This window comes from Eptatretus burgeri, chromosome 22 (assembly GCF_056783735.1).
Source record: "Eptatretus burgeri isolate ZD-2024b chromosome 22, Ebu_testis_v1, whole genome shotgun sequence".
In the NCBI taxonomy this organism is placed as follows: domain Eukaryota; kingdom Metazoa; phylum Chordata; class Myxini; order Myxiniformes; family Myxinidae; genus Eptatretus; species Eptatretus burgeri.
The window spans coordinates 2065487-2086601 of NC_140982.1; the positions used below are offsets into that span (position 1 = coordinate 2065487).

Sequence of the window (21115 nt, forward strand, 5' to 3'; positions counted from 1 at the left end):
CCCCACGCCCGATCCCACACCATCCCGTCGAATCGCCCCGGATCCCTCTTCTTGCCGAGTCTTGTTATTTCTGGTAATTATAAAAAAAACAAATAAACATCATCAACTCAGTGAAAAGTGACTCGTGCCACCTTCCTCGTCCCGTTTGCGGTGGAGCGATTAGAACCGCCATGTTTGGGTTATAAACAAATAAATCGCCTCCATCGTTTCGGCTCATTCTACGTTGGCGGGACTGTTCAAGTCCCGTGGACGTCACAATATGTCTGACACGAGCCCAGTATCAGTTCCCTCTTGGGCCATGGCAGTCATAGACTAAGGGGGTTGGTGAGGGGGAAACACACCCCCTCACCCCCCCCCCGGCCTCGAGGGCTTGCCACATAGCCTATAACCTTCCCGGGGCCCATCCCGACATTTTTTGTTTCAGTGGTTAGCTCCTATCTTTCACCTTTCAGGAGATTAGCGCGTGCAGACAAACAAAAAAAAAAACTTAAAATCATATGTTAGATATATTGTATATGGTGGCCCCATGTCAATCGGCTGAACTTGAAAAATTAACGTTACAAAAATCAGGTGATGACGTCATATTTCGGAAACCGGAAGTACAATTCTTTTACATCGGGATACCTCCGGGTACATGTTCTGTCAGCATGTGAAGTTTGGTGAGGATCAGTCCAGTACTTTTCTCGTGCATAGGTCACAGAGAAACACACAGACACACTTTCAACTTTATATTTATAGATAGTTTTTATCCCGGTAGGATTCTCACGTCTCTCACGAGTAAAGTATTCCATCCAGTCAGACACTTGAGTTCTCTCCTTTTACCATCGACATTAATGCATTCTTCCTACACCGACTGATACAAGTTCGATTCCACTTGTTAATGCTCGGGTTTGAGATTTACACACTTTGTGACAGAGCAAGGACCTGTGTTGGGTTGGTTGCTTGGTCCAGAAATAGAAAGATACCCACCAATGGAACACAGCTTGGTGCAGAGGAAGCACTTCAAACTTGGACTACTCAGGCTTCCATGCCAGAATCATTTATCAATCACAAGAATCATCGAGGTATTGAAAAACGGTTTAATAAACAAAACAAAGATGAATGAAAACAAAATTAACTTGTTTTACAAAACAACGTGCATTTGGAACATGTGTCGAGTCCAAGTGTTCCATTTCTCTACCTTTGGCATCATGTTTTCACAATCCTGGGTTTTGTGTGAGATTTTAATCAATGAACATCATATCGTCATTATTTAGGCCAAAGTTACTGGTACTCAGAACTCCTTCAGGAATATTGTCCTTTTCAATTTGTACACGAGTTCAATGTCCGCTTCCGGTGCCTCATTTCACTCAGAACACAGAACACAGAACACTTATACGGTTTCAACTTTCTTTAAACTTAATAATTGAGTAAAGACCTTCACACACATAGAACACTCGAAGGGTTTCACACCTGTATGTATTTTTGGATGTTTGTTTAAATGTGATAATCGACGAAAAGGCCTTCACACACGCAGAACACTTATTGGGTTTCACACCTGGATGTATTTTTTGATGTTGATTTAAATGTGATAATCGACTAAAGGCTTTCACACACAGAGAACACTTGTGGGGTTTCACACCTGTATGTATTTTTTGATGTTGATTTAAATGTGATAATCGACTAAAGGCCTTCACACACGTAGAACACTTGTGGGGTTTCACGTCCTGAATGTATATTTTGATGTTGATATAAAGTTGATGATTAAGTAAAGGACTTCACACACACAGGACACTTGTAGGGTTTCACGTCCTGAATGTATATTTTGATGTTGATATAAAGTTGATGATTAAGTAAAGGACTTCACACACACAGAACACTTAAAGGGTTTCACACCTGTATGTATTTTTTGATGTTGATATAAATGTGATAATCGACTAAAGGCCTTCACACACACAACACTTGTAGGGTTTCACACCTGTATGTATTTTTTGATGTCGATATAAACTTGATGATTAAGTAAAGGCCTTCACACACACACAACACTTGTAGGGTTTCACACCTGTATGTATTTTTTGATGTTGATATAAATGTGATAATCGACTAAAGGCCTTCACACACACACAGAACACTTATAGGGTTTCACACCTGTATGTATTTTTGATGTCGATATAAACTTGATGATTAAGTAAAGGCCTTCACACACACACAGAACACTTATAGGGTTTCACACCTGTATGTATTTTTTGATGTCGATATAAACTTGATGATTAAGTAAAGGCCTTCACACACACACAACACTTGTAGGGTTTCACACCTGTATGTATTTTTTGATGTTGATATAAATGTGATAATCGACTAAAGGCCTTCACACACAGAGAACACTTGTGGGGTTTCACGTCCTGAATGTATATTTTGATGTTGATATAAAGTTGATGATTAAGTAAAGGACTTCACACACACAGGACACTTGTAGGGTTTCACGTCCTGAATGTATATTTTGATGTTGATATAAAGTTGATGATTAAGTAAAGGACTTCACACACACAGAACACTTAAAGGGTTTCACACCTGTATGTATTTTTTGATGTTGATATAAATGTGATAATCGACTAAAGGCCTTCACACACACACACAGAACACTTATAGGGTTTCACACCTGTATGTATTTTTTGATGTCGATATAAACTTGATGATTGACGAAAGGCCTTCACACACACACACAACACTTGTAGGGTTTCACACCTGTATGTATTTTTTGATGTTGATTTAAATGTGATAATCGACTAAAGGCCTTCACATACGTAGAACACTTGTGGGGTTTCACACCTGAATGTATATTTTGATGTTGATATAAAGTTGATGATTAAGTCAAGGACTTCACACACACAGAACACTTAAAGGGTTTCACACCTGAATGTATTTTTTGATGTCGATATAAACTTGATGATTCACGAAAGGCGTTCACACACACACAGAACACTTATAGGGTTTCACACCTGTATGTATTTTTTGATGTCGATATAAACTTGATGATTCACGAAAGGCCTTCACACACACACAACACTTGTAGGGTTTCACACCTGAATGTATTTTTTGATGTTGATATAAATTTGATAATTGACTGAAGGCCTTCACACACACAGAACACTTATAGGGTTTCACACCTGTATGTATTTTTTGATGTCGATATAAACTTGATGATTGACTAAAGGCCTTCACACACACAGAACACTTATAGGGTTTCAAACCTGAATGTATTTTTTGATGTTGATATAAATGTGATAATCGACTGAAGGCCTTCACACACACAGAACACTTATAGGGTTTCACACCTGTATGTATTTTTTGATGTCGATATAAACTTGATGATTGACTAAAGGCCTTCACACACACAGAACACTTATAGGGTTTCACACCTGAATGTATTTTTGATGTTGATATAAATGTGATAATCGACTGAAGGCCTTCACACACACAGAACACTTATAGGGTTTCACACCTGTATGTATTTTTTGATGTCGATATAAACTTGATGATTGACTAAAGGCCTTCACACACACAGAACACTTATAGGGTTTCACACCTGAATGTATTTTTTGATGTTGATATAAATGTGATAATCGACTGAAGGCCTTCACACACACAGAACACTTATAGGGTTTTACACCTACATGTATTTTTTGATGTTCATTTAAATGTGATAATCGACTAAAGGCCTTCACACACACAGAACACTTGAAGGGTTTCACACCTGTATGTATTTTTTGATGTTGATATAAATTTGATAATCGACTAAAGGCCTTCACACACACAGAACACTTGTAGGGTTTCACACCTGTATGTATTTTTTGATGATCATTTAAATGTGATGATTGACTAAAGGCCTTCACACAAAAAGAACACTTGAAGGGTTTCAGACCTGAATGTATTTTTTGATGTTGATTTAAATTTGATGAACGATTAAATTCTTTCAAACACACATAACACCTGTGTGATTTATCACTTCCCTCGACGTTCTCTTTCAGGATGTTGAGAGAACTGTTCTTCTGGTTCTTGTTGGACACACCAATAAGTTTATCAGCGTACTGACCAAGAGTGCGTGTCACGTGATGATTGAAGGAAACTGCAGTGTCGACCAACGAGGAACACTTGGAACAAGAATCCTTTTTCATTTGTTTCTCTGCAATGGAAATTCACAAAGAGGATCAATAAATCCCTTTTAGAATGAAACATTTGACACAGAAAACACATTGTACTCCAATTGGATCAAAATTTTTGAGCGAAGGGAAGAGATGAGATGAGAGAGAAAGAAAAAGGCATGAAATACAGAATGGAGAGAAAGAGAGAGAGTAAAATGAGAGTGAGAAAGACAAGGAAAGAGAGAAAGAGAGGTAACCAAACACAAACACACACACACACATCCGTGTTTTTCCTCCTATCATCAAAGAGTGGGGGTCCCAAAGGCTTTGCCCCAATCCCGTCATCTGGCGAGTTGCCCTGCGAAGGGCAGTAGAATGGGAGTTTTGCGGAATAAAGGGTTTTCCGGTGGCTGGAGTGCAAATCCTGCCACAAATCTCCTAAAAAAGTCACCCATCTGCAGGAGGACGTCCGCAGACAGTTGGGCACTCAATATGGATGGCTCTTGGCTCACAAGGAACTCCTCCGCCCTTTGACAGGTTTTGTTTATAATTCTGCTGAGTGTGCATATCATACACCCTCATCACCAGGAATCCTGGTGGGGGAGACGGTCTTTTTTTTAATGATGACATCATCGACCGCTCACTCTTCGAGCAGCAGATGTCTTCAGGGAACTCTCACCAGAAAACCTGGTGGGAGAGACCGTTTACTCAGTGACAACCCAAGCATGAAACAGGTTATCACAGGTTTACATGGTACCTGCAGCAAGTCACAGATCTAATCCGGCCTGACGTTCTGGTGGAACTGCCTAAATCCAGGATTGATGCTCACCTCCACTCATTTGTTCTCGTTTTTTTCCCTGCCTGTGTCACCAACTTCCACATTCTCTTCAAATCCCTTCTTCCCTCCAGGTTTTGAAGACAGCTGTTCCCCACCATCTCAAATCACTCCCCATCGAAAACCATGATCTTGTCTACCCTCGTTAACCCCAACCCCACCCCTTCCTTCCAAATTTCAAGTTTCCCTCCTGAGAGTTTCCTTCTGTATCCATCTTGTCCACCCAATTCCTCCTCACACCCATTTTTTGTCCGCCGCCCTCTGTCTTGGCCTTCGGTTCTGCTGTTGGTGTTTCCCCCTATCTCTGCTGTTGGTGTTTTCCCCCTCTCTCTCCCGTTCCTTTTGTTCTGTTGTGTTCTTATCCGTTCAGTGTACTCGTACTCGGTATTTTCATGGATGTGAGTCCATGTCGGTGACCGATCGATTCCATCACCCGTGAGCCACGAACAAGTTCCGTGAACGTTTCGACAATCAAAACAAATTCGGTTTCTGAACGATCTTGGTATTCGAGTACCTACACGTCATGAAGGAAAGTAGAACGTCTGTCTGGAGAACAACCTCCGTACAATGTACATTAATCGTTGTTTATAAATGGTACAACTGCAATGTTGATGAGGTTCATACCTTTGTCTTGAGAGGGCGATTCATCCACAAACTCAGATTTGATCTTCATTTTCACAACAAGATCTGGAAAAAAAACAAGGACAAAACCAAGTGAGTCAGGAACGTTGAACAGTTTAACAATCACATTCATTCACAAAGGACAACAAGGTGATTCAATTAACAACGGCAGGGATTTACTACACGAACCCAACCAACGTGTCCACCAAGGTTCATCCGAATCCGTCCACAACTCGTTGAGATCTCGTGATCCTTCACCTTCGGTGGTGGAGGGAATGAGTTTGTGGTTCAAACCTTCGTATGGAGGGAACGAATCATCGACGAACTCGGACTCGATCTTCACCTTCACAACACCATCTGAAACACAAACAATCCGTGAAAAGGAAACATCCAGGAACCACAAGATCTCGTTACGGAGAGAACGTCACGTACCGGGTCCGGACTCCTTATCCTCGGGTGACCCGACCATGGACCCGCTGTGTGAGGGACGGACTCCGGGATCGACCGTGTTTCCTCCATCGAAGCCGTTCGTGGATCCCGGGGTGTTCGCTTTGTGATCTTCGTCCGAGAGATCTCGGATCATCACGCATCGTCCTCACCACAGGAGACTGTGAGGAACACGAGGGGGGAACCTGAAGTATTCCGGAAAAAACAAATCACGTGATCACGATAGATTCACGGTTTCTCAGCGGCAGATTCGCGCCGCCCGGTCACGTGACCGACGAAACAGGAAAACTCATCAATTAATCGTGTTGCGGGAAAAACTACCAAACCATTAAAATTCTGAATAATGACGTCATTAATATTAAAACTCATAAGCAAATCTGAAGTACAATAATATTATTCAGTTGAAATGGACTGTCAGCAGAAAATGGCGGGAACAAAAATAAATTCGGTATCGAAGGAAATTTTATCTTTTGAAGACGCCAGTTCACGGTCGAGGCTCATGGAAGGGCTCGGGCCCAAAACAGATGAGGACAAACACAACAAAGGGAACCAACATCAGGACGGAGGGAGAAGGTCGACGGAGACAGACAAACAAGGGATGCAGGTCACGATGAGGGGTTGGGGAGAGCACACAGTGTGGACAACATGGAGAGAGAAACAAGATTTTGGGAGAGGGTGTGAGGTGGTTTAATGGGGGGAGAAAAGATCATGGTTTTGAATGGGGGATGACTTGAGATGTTGTTGAACAGCTCTTTTGAAGACCTGGAGGGAGGAATGAGATTGAAGAGAGGATGGAAGGTGGTGTTTTCTGTGAAGAGAACACGAGTTATTGCCGGCTTTGTGAACAGATTACAAATCCCTTTCTCAGTTCATTCAGTCAGGCATCAGGAGACGGGGTGGTCAGCCGGTTCATGGAAAGACTTGGGTGGAAAGTTGTTGGTAATTTGAATATTTGTTTTTCAAATATTTGAGTAATTTGAGGCACGTGTGCTGTATACAATTGCACTGAGTTTGAAATGTCCCCGGTGTCTACCACGTCTCCGGTGTCCCCTGTCCCCCCCCCCCACGTGCCTCAAGACAGCCAATGAAGGCCGTCCGGTAGATGCAGTGCGTAACCTCGATGGAAATAGCGAGAATTGACGGAAATACCCGAGTATTTCAATGGAAATGTGCGAAACTAATGTTATATATGTGAAAAACATTAAATTTGCTTGCCGGAAAAAAAACCAAGAAACGCGCCCCTGTCATGTTCGGACGAACGAAAGACGTCATTTCCGCCCACCATCGCATTTCGCGCCGATCGCCGAATGCTGAAAGCTGAGTTCTTCCAATGCTATCATTCTTTTGCGGCACCCTGCCACGCTGTATCGAACGATTTCATTCCTTCTGTTATATGTAAAGGTGCTTATCACAATAATAACAAGATTTTTACATTTTAAATATTAAGTTCGCTTTTTAATTGTTTTTCAACTGAAAAAGCATAAATTGCATATTTTAACATTAGTGTACTCATTTGCTTCACCACACGCGCTGTATTGAAAGATTCCACTTGTTAACCATGGAAATGCAAGCTTGGTTCGAGTGAAACTTCCCTTTGTATTTATTCCCCAAAACAAAGTGAGGGTGAAACAACTTGGATAGATAGACACTGATATTGTTGTGGCCACGGATACCGAGACACCAGCTTTTCACTCAGGGGGATTAATCCCCGGTTGTCCTCGGTGGAGCCGGACCTGGGACCACCGTTCACAATTGGCGTTGTGGTACGATGGGTTGTTTTAGATTTTAGAGCCACGAACGCCACCCAGTTAACCACGAGTTCCAGTGTCCACCGTCTAATTATGCCGTTTAACTGGAGGTCACGTGGTTACCTGAGCGGGCAGCGTGCCCTCGGCAAAGCACCAATGTTCTCTCCATTAGATTTTAATTCGGGCGGCCGAGAGTTTTAACCGATGGTACGTGCCGCCTATTTTGGGTCAAATCTGTGGTAATAACCTCCCAGTCTATCTAGGTTCGGACAATGCTCGACCAATGGAAGGAAAGGACAGACACGGAGAGGTTGGAAGTCAACAAATGATTTTCTTAATAATATAATAAGAAAATAAAAAGTTCTTTTTATTTTCTGAGGTAATTAATGAATAAGTTTGAAAGCAACCGAAATGAATAATTACTCAGGCAAAATCAATCAAAATGCCAGGAAAGAGAAAGAGAGCAGATGCTTATTGGAGGGTGACTTACAGCTAAACACAGACAAGGGTACCAAGAAGATCATTCAGTCGGTGTGGGGGGGGGGGGGGAGAAGAGTCGTCTCGCTCACCAGAGACTAGTTGTCCGTGAAGTGAAAACGTCCTGAAAGGTGTGCGTGCGTGTCACGTCCATCGCCAGCACCCAGCCTTGCCGTGTACCCTCTCACTAACAGCCTTGAATGCCAGTCGACGTCTGGGAGGCCACCGAGATCGTTTGTCACAATTTAGACCCTGGTGCTGTGACACGGGCAGCTCCTCACACTTCAGGAAACTGGTGATGTCCAGTGACCCACACGGTCCGTCGGTGAATGACCCGCGCCTCACACGTTGGTGACCGACCCGTGCCTCACTCGTTGTCGGCGCTGCTCTCACCCACACGCTCACTTGCTCAAGCACTGGGAAGGGCGAATTGTCTCGTTGACGCTGGTCAGACACCCACACACTCGCTTCTTCCCTCACATGCTTCAACTCTCACTTCTTTCTCGGCTCGCTTGCCCGCGTCTTGCTCGCTTCTCTCCTCCTTTTTCCTCTATGGCTTTCTTTCTCATTCTCTTCTACCTCCTCTTACTTCTCTCGTCTCAGAACGGATCTCCAATTCGTTTTATATCTGCGGCCCATCTCAGCGGGCGCAGAGTCTCCACTAAGCTCACCCCACCCCACTTGCGCACGGTTACCATGACGACCCGTGCGCTCTCAAAAAAGGTGGGCGTCGGCGCTTGCGAAAGAAATACGTACATAAACGTTGCTGAGGAAAAATCAGGGCGGGCTTCAGAGTTCGCGAAAGAAATGTGTGTAAACGTGTCTGTTGTATATTTAAAAAATTCCCACAAGAGAGGGGATCAATTCTTCACCCTTCTCAACGCATTCCATTTAAAATCCCATTAGGCATGGGGATGGGGCTCATCTTAACATGCATTTCAGGAAATAACTGTCTGAGGACCTGGATGTGTGGATGCATTCATCAGACTGGATTCTGAAATCCGTAACAATATCATCACCAATGCACAGGATGACTCTCCCATGGAAAAAACAGCTCCTGTGATTGGGTCAGTGAGTGTACAAGAACCATGGTACACCAATGTGACAATGTTAACGACACTGAACATCTTGGTGTGCAATCTTATCACATCTACCTCTTTTTGGTTTGCTGATGAAAATCGGCTTGCCTCCGGACGGTGTTTGTCTCCACCGGGGAAGGGAAGGAGTTTCTCTCCGAATGACTTGGCTCCGGGCGGTGTTTGTCTCCACCGGGGAAGGGAAGGAGTTTCTCTCCGAACGACTTGGCTCCGGGCGGTGTTTGTCTCCACCGGGGAAGGGAAGGAGTTTCTCTCCGAACGACTTGGCTCTGGGCGGTGTTTGTCTCCACCGGGGAAGGGAAGGAGTTTCTCTCCGAACGACTTGCCTCCGGACGGTGTTTGTCTCCACTGGGGAAGGGAAGGAGTTTCTCTCCGAACGACTTGGCTCCGGGCGGTGTTTTACACACTTTGGGACAGAACAATGACCTGTGTTGGTTGGTTGCTTGGTCCAGAATTAGAAAGATACCCACCAATGGAACACAGCTTGGTGCAGAGGAACCACTTCAAACTTGGATTACTCAGGCTTCCATGCAAGAATCATTTATCAATCACAAGAATCATCGATAAATTGAAAAAGTTTAAGAAACAAAACAAAGATGAATGAAAACAAAATTAACTTGTTTTACATAACAACGTGTATTTGGTGCATGCGTCGAGTCCGAGTGTTACATTTCTCTAACTTTAGCATAATCTTTTCACTTTTCTGGGTTTCATGTGAGATTTTGATCATTGAACATCATGTCGTCATTATTTAGGCCAAAGTCACTGTTACAACTCCTTCAGGAATGTTGTCCTTTTCAATTTGTACACGAGTTCAATGTCTGCTTACAGTGCCTCGTTTCACTCAGAACACTTGTACGGTTTAACTTTCATCGGGATTCTTTGATGCTTCTGTAAAGTTGAGAACTGTGTAAAGACGTCACTGCATGTCGAGCACTTTCAGGACTTCACACCTGAATGTATTTTTTGATGTTTGTTTAAACTTGATGATTGATAGAAGGCCTTCACACACACGGAACACTTGTAGGACTTCGCACCTGAATGTATTTTTTGATGTTTGTTTAAATCTGATGAATGATAGAAGGCCTTCACACACACGGAACACTTGTAGGACTTCACACCTGAATGTATTTTTTGATGTTCATTTAAATGTGATAATCGACGAAAGGCCTTCACACACACAGAACACTTGTACGGTTTCACATCTGAATGTATTTTTTGATGTTTGTTTAAACCTGATGATTGAGTGAAGGCCTTCACACACACGGAACACTTGTAGGACTTCACACCTGAATGTATTTTTTGATGTTGATGTAAATATGATAATCGACGAAAGACCTTCACACACGCACAACACTTGTAGGGTTTCACACCTGAATGTAATTTTTGATGTTTGTGTAAATCTGATGATTGAGTAAAAGCCTTACTGCACATTGAACATTTGTGGGTTTTCACACCTGAATGTATTTTTTGATGTTGATTTAAATTTGATGAACGATTAAATTCTTTCAAACACACATCACACCTGTGTCGTTTATCACTTCCTTCGACTTTCTCTTTTCGGATGTTGAGAGAACTGTTTTTCTTGTTGTTGCTGGACACACCACTACGTATATCAGCGTTCTGACAAAGAGTCCGTGTCACGTGATGATTGAAGGGGACCTCAGTGTCGACCAACGGGGAACACTTGGAACAAGAATCCTTTTTCATTTGTTTCTCTGTAATGGCAATTCACAAAGAGGATCAATAAATCCCTTTTAGAATGAAACATTTAACACAGAAAAAACATTGTACTCCAATTGGATCAAAAACATTGAGCGATGGTAAGAGAGGAGACGAGAGAGAGAAAGAAAGAAAAAGGAAATAAATAAACAATGAAGAGAAAGAGTGAGTAAAATGAGAGCAAAAAAGACAAGAAAAGAGAGAGATATAACGAAACACACACACACACACACTCAAACACACACTCACACACAAACTCACACACACACACACACATCTGTGCTTTTCCTCCTATCATCAAGGAGTGGGGGTCCCAAAGTCTTTGCCCCAATCCCGTCATCTAGCGAGTTGCCCTGCGAAGGGCAGTAGAATGGGAGTTTTGCGGAATAAAGGGTTTTCCGGTGGCTGGAGTGCAAATCCTGCCACAAATCTCCGAAAAAAGTAACCCAACTGCAGGAGGACGTCTTCAGACAGTTGGGCACTAGATATGGATGGTCGTTGGCTCACAAGGAACTTCTGGACGGTGTTTGTCTCCTTTGACAGGTTTTGGACCTTTGACAGGTTTTGGCCCTTTGACAGGTTTTGTTTATAATTCTGCTGAGTGTCCATATCATACACCCTCCTCACTAGGAAACCTGGTGGGGGAGACGTTTTCGTCACTGACAACCCGACTATGAAACAGGTTATTACAGGTTTCCATGGTCCCTGCAGCAAGTCACAGATCTAATCCGGCCTGACCTTCTGATGGAACTGCCTAAATCCAGGATTGATGCTCACCTCCACTCATTTGTTCCTCTTTTTTCCTGCCTGTGTAACCAACTTCCACATTCTCTTAAATCCCTTCTTCCCACCAGTTGTTGAAGACAGCTGTTCCCCACCATCTCAAATCATGCCCCATCCACAACCATGATTTTTTTCTGTTCGATCTTGGTGTTCGAGTATCTACACGTCATGAAGGTAAGTACAACGTCTGTCTGGAGAACAACCTCCGTACAATGTACATTAATCGTTGTTTGTAAACGGTACAACTGCAATGTTGATGAGGTTGACACCTTTGTCTTGAGAGGGCGATTCATCCACAAACTCAGATTTGATCTTCATTTTCACAACAAGATCTGGAAAAAAAACAAGGACAAAACCAAGTGAGTCAGGAACGTTTAACAGTTTAACAATCACATTCATTCACAAAGGACAACAATGTGATTCAATTAACAACGGCAGGGATTTACTACACGAACCCAACCAACGTGTCCACCAAGGTTCATCCGAATCCGTCCACAACCAGTTGAGATCTCGTGATCCTTCACCTTCGGTGGTGGAGGGAATGAGTTTGTGGTTCAAACCTTCGTATGGAGGGAACGAATCATCGACGAACTCGGACTCGATCTTCACCTTCACAACACCATCTGAAACACAAACAATCCGTTAAAAGGAAACATCCAGGAACCACAAGATCTCGTTACGGAGAGAACGTCACGTACCGGGTCCGGACTCCTTATCCTCGGGTGAACCGACCATGGACCCGCTGTGTGAGGGACGGACTCCGGGATCGACCGTGTTTCCTCCATCGAAGCCGTTCGTGGATCCCGGGGTGTTCGCTTTGTGATCTTCGCCCGAGAGATCTCGGATCATCGCGCATCGTCCTCACCACAGGAGAAGGTGAGGAACACGAGGGGAGAACCTGAAGTATTCCGGGAAAAACAAATCACGTGATCATGATAGATTCACGGTTTCTCAGCGGCAGATTCGCACCGCCCGGTCACGTGACCCACGACACAGGAAAACTCATCAATTGATCGTGTTCCGGGAAAAACTACCAAGCCCTTAAAATTCCGAATAATGACGTCATGAATATTAAAACTCATAAGCCAATCTAAACGACAATAATATTCATCAGTTGAAAGGGGCTGTCAGCAGAAAATGGTGGGAACACAAACAAATTCGATATCGAAGGAAATTTTATCTTTTGAAGACGCCAGTTCACGGTCGAGGCTCATGGAAGGGCTCGGGCCCAAAACATATGATGACAAACGTAACAAAGGAAACCAACAGCAGGACGGAGGGAGAAGGTCGACGGAGACGGACAAACAAGGGATGCAGGTCACGATGAGGGGTTGGAGAGAACACACAGGGTGGACAACATGGAGAGAGAAACAAGATTTTGGGAGAGGGGTGTGAGGTGGTTTAATGGGGGGAGAAAATATCATGGTTTTGGAAGGGGGGATGACTTGAGATGTTGGTGCACAGTTGTCTTGAAGACCTGGAGGGAGGAATGATATTGAAGAGAGTATGGAAGGTGGTGTTTTCTGTGAAGAGAACACGAGTTATTACCGGCTTTGTGAACAGATTACAAATCCCTTTCTAAGTTCATTCAGTCAGGCATCGGGGGACAGGGTGGTCAGCCGGATCATGGAAAGATTTGGGTGGAAAGGTGGAGGTAATTTGAATATTTGTTTTTAAACATGGAAATGTAAGCTTGGTTCAAGTGAAACTTCCCTTTGTATGGATTCCCGAAAATAAAGTGAGGGTGAAACAACTTGGATAGATAGATATAGATATTGTTGCAGCTCCGGATACCGAGACACCAGCTTGTCACTCAGGGAGATTATTCCCCGGTTGTCCTCGGTAGAGCCGGACCTGGGACCAGCGTTCGCAATTAACGTTGTGGTACGGTGGGTTGTTTTAGAACCACGAACGCCACCCAGATAACCACGAGTTCCAGTGTCCACCGTCTAATTACGCCGTTTAACTCGAGGTCACGTGGTTACCTGAGCGGGGAGCGTGCCCTCGGCAAAGCACCAATGTTATCTCGATTATATTTTAAAAAGGGCGGCCGAGCGTTTTAACCGCTAGTACGTGTCGACTATTTTTGGTCAAATCTGTGGTAATTACCTCCCAGTCTATCTCGGTTCGGACAATGCCAGACCAATGGACGGAAAGGACAAACACGGACATGTTGGAAGTCAAAAATCATATATTAATAATAAAATACATTTTAAAAAAGAACTATATTTTCTGAGGTAAATAAATGAATAAGTTGAAAAGCAACCGAAATGAATAATTACTCAGGCAAAATCAATCAAAATGCCAAGAAAGAGAAAGGGAGCAGATGCTTATCGGGGGTTGACTTACTTTCAGCTAAACACAGAAAAGGGTACCCAGCAAATCAATCAAGGGCGGGGGGGAGGGTGTAGGAGTCGTCTCGCTCACCAGAGAGTAGTTGTCCGTGAAGTGAAAACATCCTGAAATGTGTGCGTGCGTGCCACGTCCGTCGCCAGCACCCAGCCTTGCCGTGCACCCTCTCGCGAACAGCCTTGAATGCCAGTCGACGTCTGGGAGGGCACCGAGATCGTCTGTCGCGGGTTTAGAACCTGGTGCTGCGACACGGGCAGCTCCTCACACTTCACGAAACTGGTGACGTCCAGTGACCCACACGGTCCATCGGTGAATGACCCAGCAAACCTCACACGTTGGTGACCGACACATGCCTCACTCGTTGTCGGCGCTGCTCTCGCCCACACGCGCACCACATGCTCGCTTGCTCAAGTACTGGGAAGGACGAATTGTCTCGTTGTTGGAGCTGGTCAGACACCCACACGCGCACTACACGTTCCCTTGCTCACTTGCTCACTTCCTCTCTGGCTCGCTTCTTCCCTCGCGTGCTTCAACTCTCGCTTCTTTCACGGCTCGCTTGCCCGCGTCTTGCTCGCTTCTCTCCTCTTTTTCCTCTCTGGCTTTTTTTCTTGTTCTATTCTCCCTCCTCTTACTTCTCTCGCCTCAGAACGGATCTCCAATTCGTTTTGTATATGCGGCCCGTCTCGGCGGGCGCAGAGTCCCCCTCCAAGCTCACCCCGCCCCACTTGTGCATGGTTACCATGACGATCGGTGCGCTCTCAAAAAAGGTGGGGTCGGCGCCCGCGAAAGAAATACATACATAAACGTTGCTGAGGAAAAATAATGGCTGATGTCAGAGCTCGCGAAAGAAATATGTATCAATGTGTCTGTCATCAAGAAAAAAAATTCCCATTAGGCCTTAGTTATTTTTATAACTTGGTTTACGCAGTTCTTCAGCTAAAATGTAGGTTCGGTAGGTCGAAATGTTGTTGTTGTTCGTCTTTCGGCTGCTCCTGTTAGGGGTCGCCACAGCAGATCATCTGTTATGATCCGCATACTGATTTGGCATAGGTTTTACGCCGGATGCCCTTCCTGACGCAACCCTGGTCGCCTCTTACGACACAGGGATAAGGATTGGGTTTTGCCATGATTCTGGGCTGCCCTTCACCCTCTCATAGCACGGCCCAGCACAGAGCTCCCGTCCTCAAGCGATCCTCCAACCCAAGCCTCCGAGTAGCCGGATTACAGGCGCACGCCACTACGCCCGGTGTAGGTCGAAATATAAATATAATTTCAATTTTTAGAAATTATATATTTTTATGATTTTTTTCGGATGTTCCATGGAAAAGACAAGGGTAGGTGGGAGGGGGGGATATAAATCCCGGACCAGGAGGATCTAAGAAAACATTGAAGATGGAAATCCATTCAAATGCAGGATGCCATTGTTCACTGGATCATCTGATGTGAAAAACAATAAAGAAGGATTAAAACTTGTTTTTACAATATGGTGTGGCATGTTTTTCTTATAGGAACCTGTTGGATCATCAAACAAATGGAAACAATGCCGAGAAAATTACTGTCCAAGTCGTAGATGTGTGCGTGCACACCAGTGCATAGTGCTGGATATGATTTAAAAAATGTGTCTACTCGCAGTCAACACGCTCAAAACGGTCAATCAGAGCCATAACCAGCTTAGTTTTCAGTGGGCATCTAATCGTACCATCTCCCCATCCCCATGAGCACATCAAAGGCTGATTTCTGGTCCGTCGAAGGCGGAATATCAGCATCTCGCATGGAAACTTTGACGTACTTGGCACCAAAATCTTTCAATACGAGCAGCGGTGTACAACTTTCGATGGAAACAAAATCGGCAAGATCGAGAGTAGCGTGCGAATCATCCCTGCTGCTGCACTGAATTGATGCAATCGTTCGGCCAGAATATTCGTCGTCAAGATGTTGCGTGATTAAATCACCAATACAGTCACTCGAATTTATACCGCTGACATACTTCTTAACAACTCATGGCTCGCAGACTTCCTCTCCTGTCGCAGTCACCGTGTGGCCCTAAATGGAGTTCTTTCATCCCCTCTTCCTGTGCAGGCTGGAGTTCCTCAAGGTAGCGTTCTGGGCCCTGTTCTTTTTCTGGTTTTCATCAATGATCTCTCCGACTCTCTGGAAAATCCTCTATTTCTCTTTGCCGACGACTCCACCCTCTGCCGTACCATCTGTCATCCCTCAGACCGGCAAGCAGCAGCTTCTTCGCTCACTGCAGATCTGGATAAAATCACAAACTGGTCCAACACGTGGAACATGTCTTTCAATCCAGACAAATCTCACACTCTCACTATGTCTCTTCGAAAGGACCGTTTAGAAAACCCCCCATCCACTTTCTCAACAATCCTCTGGAAGAAGTCTTTTCTTTCAAGCTTCTAGGTCTCACTATCTGCCATGACCTTTCCTGGGAAAGGTTCACCTTTCCTTTCACCTTTCACCTTTCAAAACAGCTGTTCACCACCACCTCTAATCATCCCCCATCCAAATCCTCGATCTTTTCTACCCCGATAATCCACCAAAGCCCACCTCCTTCTAATTCCCTGCTTTCCTTCCTGAAAGTCCCTGTAATGTCCATCTTCTATTCCCCATGGTCCCCGTCCCATACCTCTCCCTTCCACAGATCTCCTAATGTCTGTTCCCCACTGTTTTGTCCTTCCCACTCCCTCCTCTCTTGTCTCATGTCCCCCATGATGTGCGTTGTGTGTTAGCTTTCACACGAGCCTCGACAAGGTAGAGAAAAAAAAAAAAACTTCAAACAATCACTTTCGCCCGAGAAACAACAGTCAATCTGAACCATGCTGGCCACTGCTCAGACGCCATAACCGAAGACGACTGCGCAGCTTTACTGCCCAGCTCGGTTAAAGGTGACTCGGCATTTTGGTGCGCACGTACGAAATTATATTTTGAAAATAAATGCCGACATTTACATTTCGGGTTTTGAAACTTTTGCACCTTCGGCGGAAAATGAATAAATATAAAAGGCTAAAAATGTGTTATATATTTATGTTTCATTTCGGCAAATATACCGTCGGCGGATCCATAAACCAAGTTAGTATGGAATAGGCAAAGCCGAGAAGCGAACGTAGAATTCTTCTTACATTCGCTTCTGACTTTACATAAAACTTGTTCACAACTGTATACTTGCCAACTATACCGTGGTACATGTAAGCGCTGCACGGCTGATGATTTTGACGCAATTTCCGGTTACTTCGGCCTGGATTCGGGATCAGCGATAAATAATGTAAATCACGATTAAAAAATATTTTTTGATGATGCGGGAGATATCTTTATTAAAATTAACTTTGGGAAAAAATAATTGAATAAATAAATAAACGATCACTTCTGGTCAAGAATAAAAGAAATTAAAAGTTCCGGAAAGAGTTTCAAAATCACTCCCGGATATGTTAAATACAAAATAAACACTTCCTGTCATGAAACAAAATCACTTTCGGAAGTATAAAATTAACTTTGGGAAAAAATAATTGAATAAATAATAAAAAAACACTTCCGGTCATGATCTCCCGGCATGCATCATTCCCCATGACAAAAACCGGAAACAAAAAAAACAGAAGCAAAAAAAAAAACGGAAGCAAAATGGTCATAGCCAACGACACGGATTCACAATTGCCAGGGTATTGTGTTGTTTTTGTTGTTTCCTATTCTCTCATGTGCACGCATTAAGTAATATTCAAAAGATAGAAATAAAACCCAATCGTGTTTATACACCGCACAGCGTTTAACAACAACTGGAAGCAAAAGGTCATATCTAACGACATGGATTCCAAATAGTCAGGGGTATTGTGTTGTTGTTGTTGTTTCCTATTCTGTCATGTCCACGCGTTAAGTATGAAGCTCACTGCGTTCGCAATAACATAACTAAGGCCTAAGAGAGGGGATCTATTCTTTACCCTTCTCAATGCATTACATTTAAGATCCCATGAAAACATGGGGATGGGGCGAATATAAACATGCCTTTAAGGAAATAACTGTCTGAGGACCTGGATGTGTGGATGCATTCATCAGACAGGATTGTGAAATCCATAACAATATCATCACAAATGCGCAGGATGACTCTCCCATAAAAACAGCTGCTGTGATTGGGTCAGTGAAGGTACAAGAACCATGATGCACCAATGTGACAATGTTAATGACACTGAACATCTTAGTGTGCAATCTTATGAAATCTACCTCTTATTGGTTTACTGATTCTTCCTTTTTTAATGGAGCTGTCAGTGGAAAAGACTGTCCATCGTGAGTTTGAATCTTGACTCCGCGATAAACGACCATCCTGGTGTTTCGCAGGCAGGGCGTACGTCGATGTTTGTGCACCAACCCTTGGACGATCTCACAGTGCCTTTCCCAAGGAGGTGGCGAGTTGACAAGCGATTCCCGATCACCGACCCGTGGTGTTAAACACACACCTCCTGGAGATGCTCGAAATATCAAGCATGTCCAAATTGGACAAACAAACATTTTTCTAGCAGTTGGAACTGCTGCTTAGTCAATTCTGGATCTTCGTTTGACATTTTCGAGGTGATGACCCAGATGGAAATGAAATAAAGCCACGAACGCTGGTGTCTCCGGGTGTTTAAAAGCATTGCAATGTACTCAGCGATTCGTAGCGATGACGAACAGGTATTCAATAATATGAGAGGAAATTGAAAAAAAAATTGTGGCCTGTTCAGAGTCAAGGGGTTCAGCAGCCAAAAATAATGGTGAATAAAGACCCTGTCATTTTCAGGATTTTTTTTCTGTTTGCTTTGTTTCTTCTGGTTTTTTCATTTTTCTGAATTTTGTGGGGTTTTTTTTTCTGGTTTCTTACTGTTTCTTAATGGGTTTTTTCTGTGTTTTCTCTGCGTTCTTTTTCTGTTCTTCTGTTTTTTCGGTTAAAGATCAGAAAAGGTTAAGTTTGCATAAAATTGTCAATTATCATATCAGTGGACCTGAAATTTTGTTAACGGGAAGGGATGGAGTTTCTCTCAGAACGGCTTGCCTCCGGGCAGTGTTTGTCTCCACAGGGGAACGGAAGGGGAACAGTGTCTCCTCACTGTGGGCGGACTTGGGCCAGGACCAAGAGGTCGACAGCACCGAGGTTTCTCCTGCCCCCCCCCCCTGGCGAGAGCAAGGCCGGCTCGTCCGGCGCCGATCCAGGGACAGTTGCGTCCACACCACGGTCCAGCCTGACCACCAGAGATTGCTACGTTTTGTGTGTGTGTGTGTGTGTTTGGCGCCTTAGAGGGATTGAGAACTGTATATTCATTGGAATTGTCTGTGTTTTTCCCCACGCCCGATCCCACACCATCCCGTCGAATCGCCCCGGATCCCTCTTCTTGCCGAGTCTTGTTATTTCTGGTAATTATAAAAAAAACAAATAAACATCATCAACTCAGTGAAAAGTGACTCGTGCCACCTTCCTCGTCCCGTTTGCGGTGGAGCGATTAGAACCGCCATGTTTGGGTGATAAACAAATAAATCGCCTCCATCGTTTCGGCTCATTCTACGTTGGCGGGACTGTTCAAGTCCCGTGGACGTCACAATATGTCTGACACGAGCCCAGTATCAGTTCCCTCTTGGGCCATGGCAGTCATAGACTAAGGGGGTTGGTGAGGGGGAAACACACCCCCTCACCCCCCCGGCCTCGAGGGCTTGCCACATAGCCTATAACCTTCCCGGGGCCCATCCCGACATTTTTTGTTTTAGTGGTTAGCTCCTATCTTTCACCTTTCAGGAGATTAGCGCGTGCAGACAAACAAACAAACAAAAACTTAAAATCATATGTTACATATATTGTATATGGTGGCCCCATGTCAATCGGCAGAACTTGAAAAATTAACGTTGCAAAAATCAGGTGATGACGTCATAATTCGGAAACCGGAAGTACAATTCTTTTACATCGGGACACCCCCGGGTACATGTTCTGTCAGCATGTGAAGTTTGGTGAGGATCAGTCCAGTACTTTTCTCGGGCATAGGTCACAGAGAAACACACAGACACACTTTCAACTTTATATTTATAGATAGTTTTTATCCCGGTAGGATTCTCACGTCTCTCACGAGTAAAGTATTCCATCCAGTCAGACACTTGAGTTCTCTCCTTTTACCATCGACATTAATGCATTCTTCCTACATCGACTGATACAAGTTCAATTCTACTTGTTAATGCTCGGGTTTGAGATTTCCACACTTTGTGACAGAGCAATGACCTGTGTTGGTTGGTTGCTTGGTCCAGAAATAGAAAGATACCCACCAATGGAACACAGCTTGGTGCAGAGGAACCACTTCAAACTTGGAGTACTCAGGCTTCCGTGCCAGGATCATTTATCAATCACAAGAATTATCGAGGTATTGAAAAACGGTTTAATAAACAAAACAAAGATGAATGAAAACAAAATTAATGAGGCCAAAGTTACTGGTACTCAGAACTCCTTCAGGAATATTGTCCTTTTCAATTTGTACACGAGTTCAATGTCCGCTTCCGGTGCCTCATTTCACTCAGAACACAGAACACAGTACACTTATACGGTTTCAACTTTCTTTAAACTTGATAATTGAGTAAAGACCTTCACACACATAGAACACTCGAAGGGTTTCACACCTGTATGTATTTTTGGATGTTTGTTTAAATGTGATAATCGACGAAAAGGCCTTCACACACGCAGAACACTTATTGGGTTTCACACCTGGATGTATTTTTTGATGTTGATTTAAATGTTATAATCGACTAAAGGCCTTCACACACGTAGAACACTTGTGGGGTTTCAAACCTGTATGTATTTTTTGATGTTGATATAAATGTGATAATCGACTCAAGGCCTTCACACACGTAGAACACTTGTGGGGTTTCACGTCCTGAATGTATATTTTGATGTTGATATAAAGT

The 21115-nt window shown here is 43.8% G+C and overlaps 3 protein-coding genes and 1 pseudogene across 6 annotated transcripts in view; all 4 read right to left on the reverse strand.

Annotated features, from left to right (window-relative positions):
- Positions 1-1065: 1065 nt before the first annotated feature.
- Positions 1066-2111, reverse strand: LOC147008069 (uncharacterized; annotated as a pseudogene).
- Positions 2112-2184: 73 nt separating this feature from the next.
- LOC147008070 (uncharacterized) overlaps positions 2185-21115 on the reverse strand; it is a 48586-nt gene continuing 29655 nt past the window's right edge. The window contains exon 10 of the mRNA XM_085865753.1: positions 2185-2687. Coding sequence (XP_085721879.1) covers positions 2592-2687 — 96 coding nt within the window. The 3' untranslated portion in view covers positions 2185-2591. The remainder of the gene's footprint in view (positions 2688-21115) is intronic.
- LOC147008071 (uncharacterized) lies at positions 3393-9407 on the reverse strand. The gene is made up of 5 exons (XM_085865966.1): positions 8342-9407; positions 6010-6185; positions 5767-5934; positions 5581-5643; positions 3393-4162 (listed from the first exon to the last, which is right to left on the reverse strand). Exons 2-5 carry the CDS (start codon positions 6158-6160, stop codon positions 3393-3395), a joined length of 1152 nt encoding a protein of 383 aa, XP_085722092.1. The 5' UTR covers positions 6161-6185; positions 8342-9407.
- On the reverse strand, positions 9911-17638 carry LOC147008072 (uncharacterized). 4 transcript variants are annotated; one of them, XM_085865788.1, is made up of 5 exons: positions 12550-17616; positions 12307-12474; positions 12121-12183; positions 10468-11064; positions 9911-10383 (listed from the first exon to the last, which is right to left on the reverse strand). In XM_085865788.1, exons 1-5 carry the CDS (start codon positions 12698-12700, stop codon positions 10286-10288), a joined length of 1077 nt encoding a protein of 358 aa, XP_085721914.1. In that variant the 5' UTR covers positions 12701-17616; the 3' UTR covers positions 9911-10285. The 4 variants fall into 4 exon arrangements, with proteins under 4 accessions (XP_085721914.1, XP_085721913.1, XP_085721915.1 ...); XM_085865787.1 differs by having other exon boundaries at positions 9911-11064; positions 12550-15415; XM_085865789.1 differs by having other exon boundaries at positions 9911-11064; positions 12412-12474; positions 12550-15410.

Bases quoted from the DNA above. Each gene is read 5' to 3' on its own strand.
- LOC147008071 (XM_085865966.1), bottom strand. From the start codon at position 6,160: ATGATCCGAGATCTCTCGGACGAAGATCACAAAGCGAACACCCCGGGA. The intron at 5,935-6,009 runs GTACGTGACGTT...TTTGTGTTTCAG, and splicing joins GGATAAGGAGTCCGGACCCG to ATGGTGTTGTGAAGGTGAAG. The intron at 5,644-5,766 runs GTTCGTGTAGTA...TTTTTTTTCCAG, and splicing joins TTGGTGGACACGTTGGTTGG to ATCTTGTTGTGAAAATGAAG.
- LOC147008072 (XM_085865787.1), bottom strand. From the start codon at position 12,700: ATGATCCGAGATCTCTCGGGCGAAGATCACAAAGCGAACACCCCGGGA. The intron at 12,184-12,306 runs GTTCGTGTAGTA...TTTTTTTTCCAG, and splicing joins TTGGTGGACACGTTGGTTGG to ATCTTGTTGTGAAAATGAAG. The intron at 11,065-12,120 runs GTGTCAACCTCA...TTGCCATTACAG, and splicing joins ATCGCCCTCTCAAGACAAAG to AGAAACAAATGAAAAAGGAT.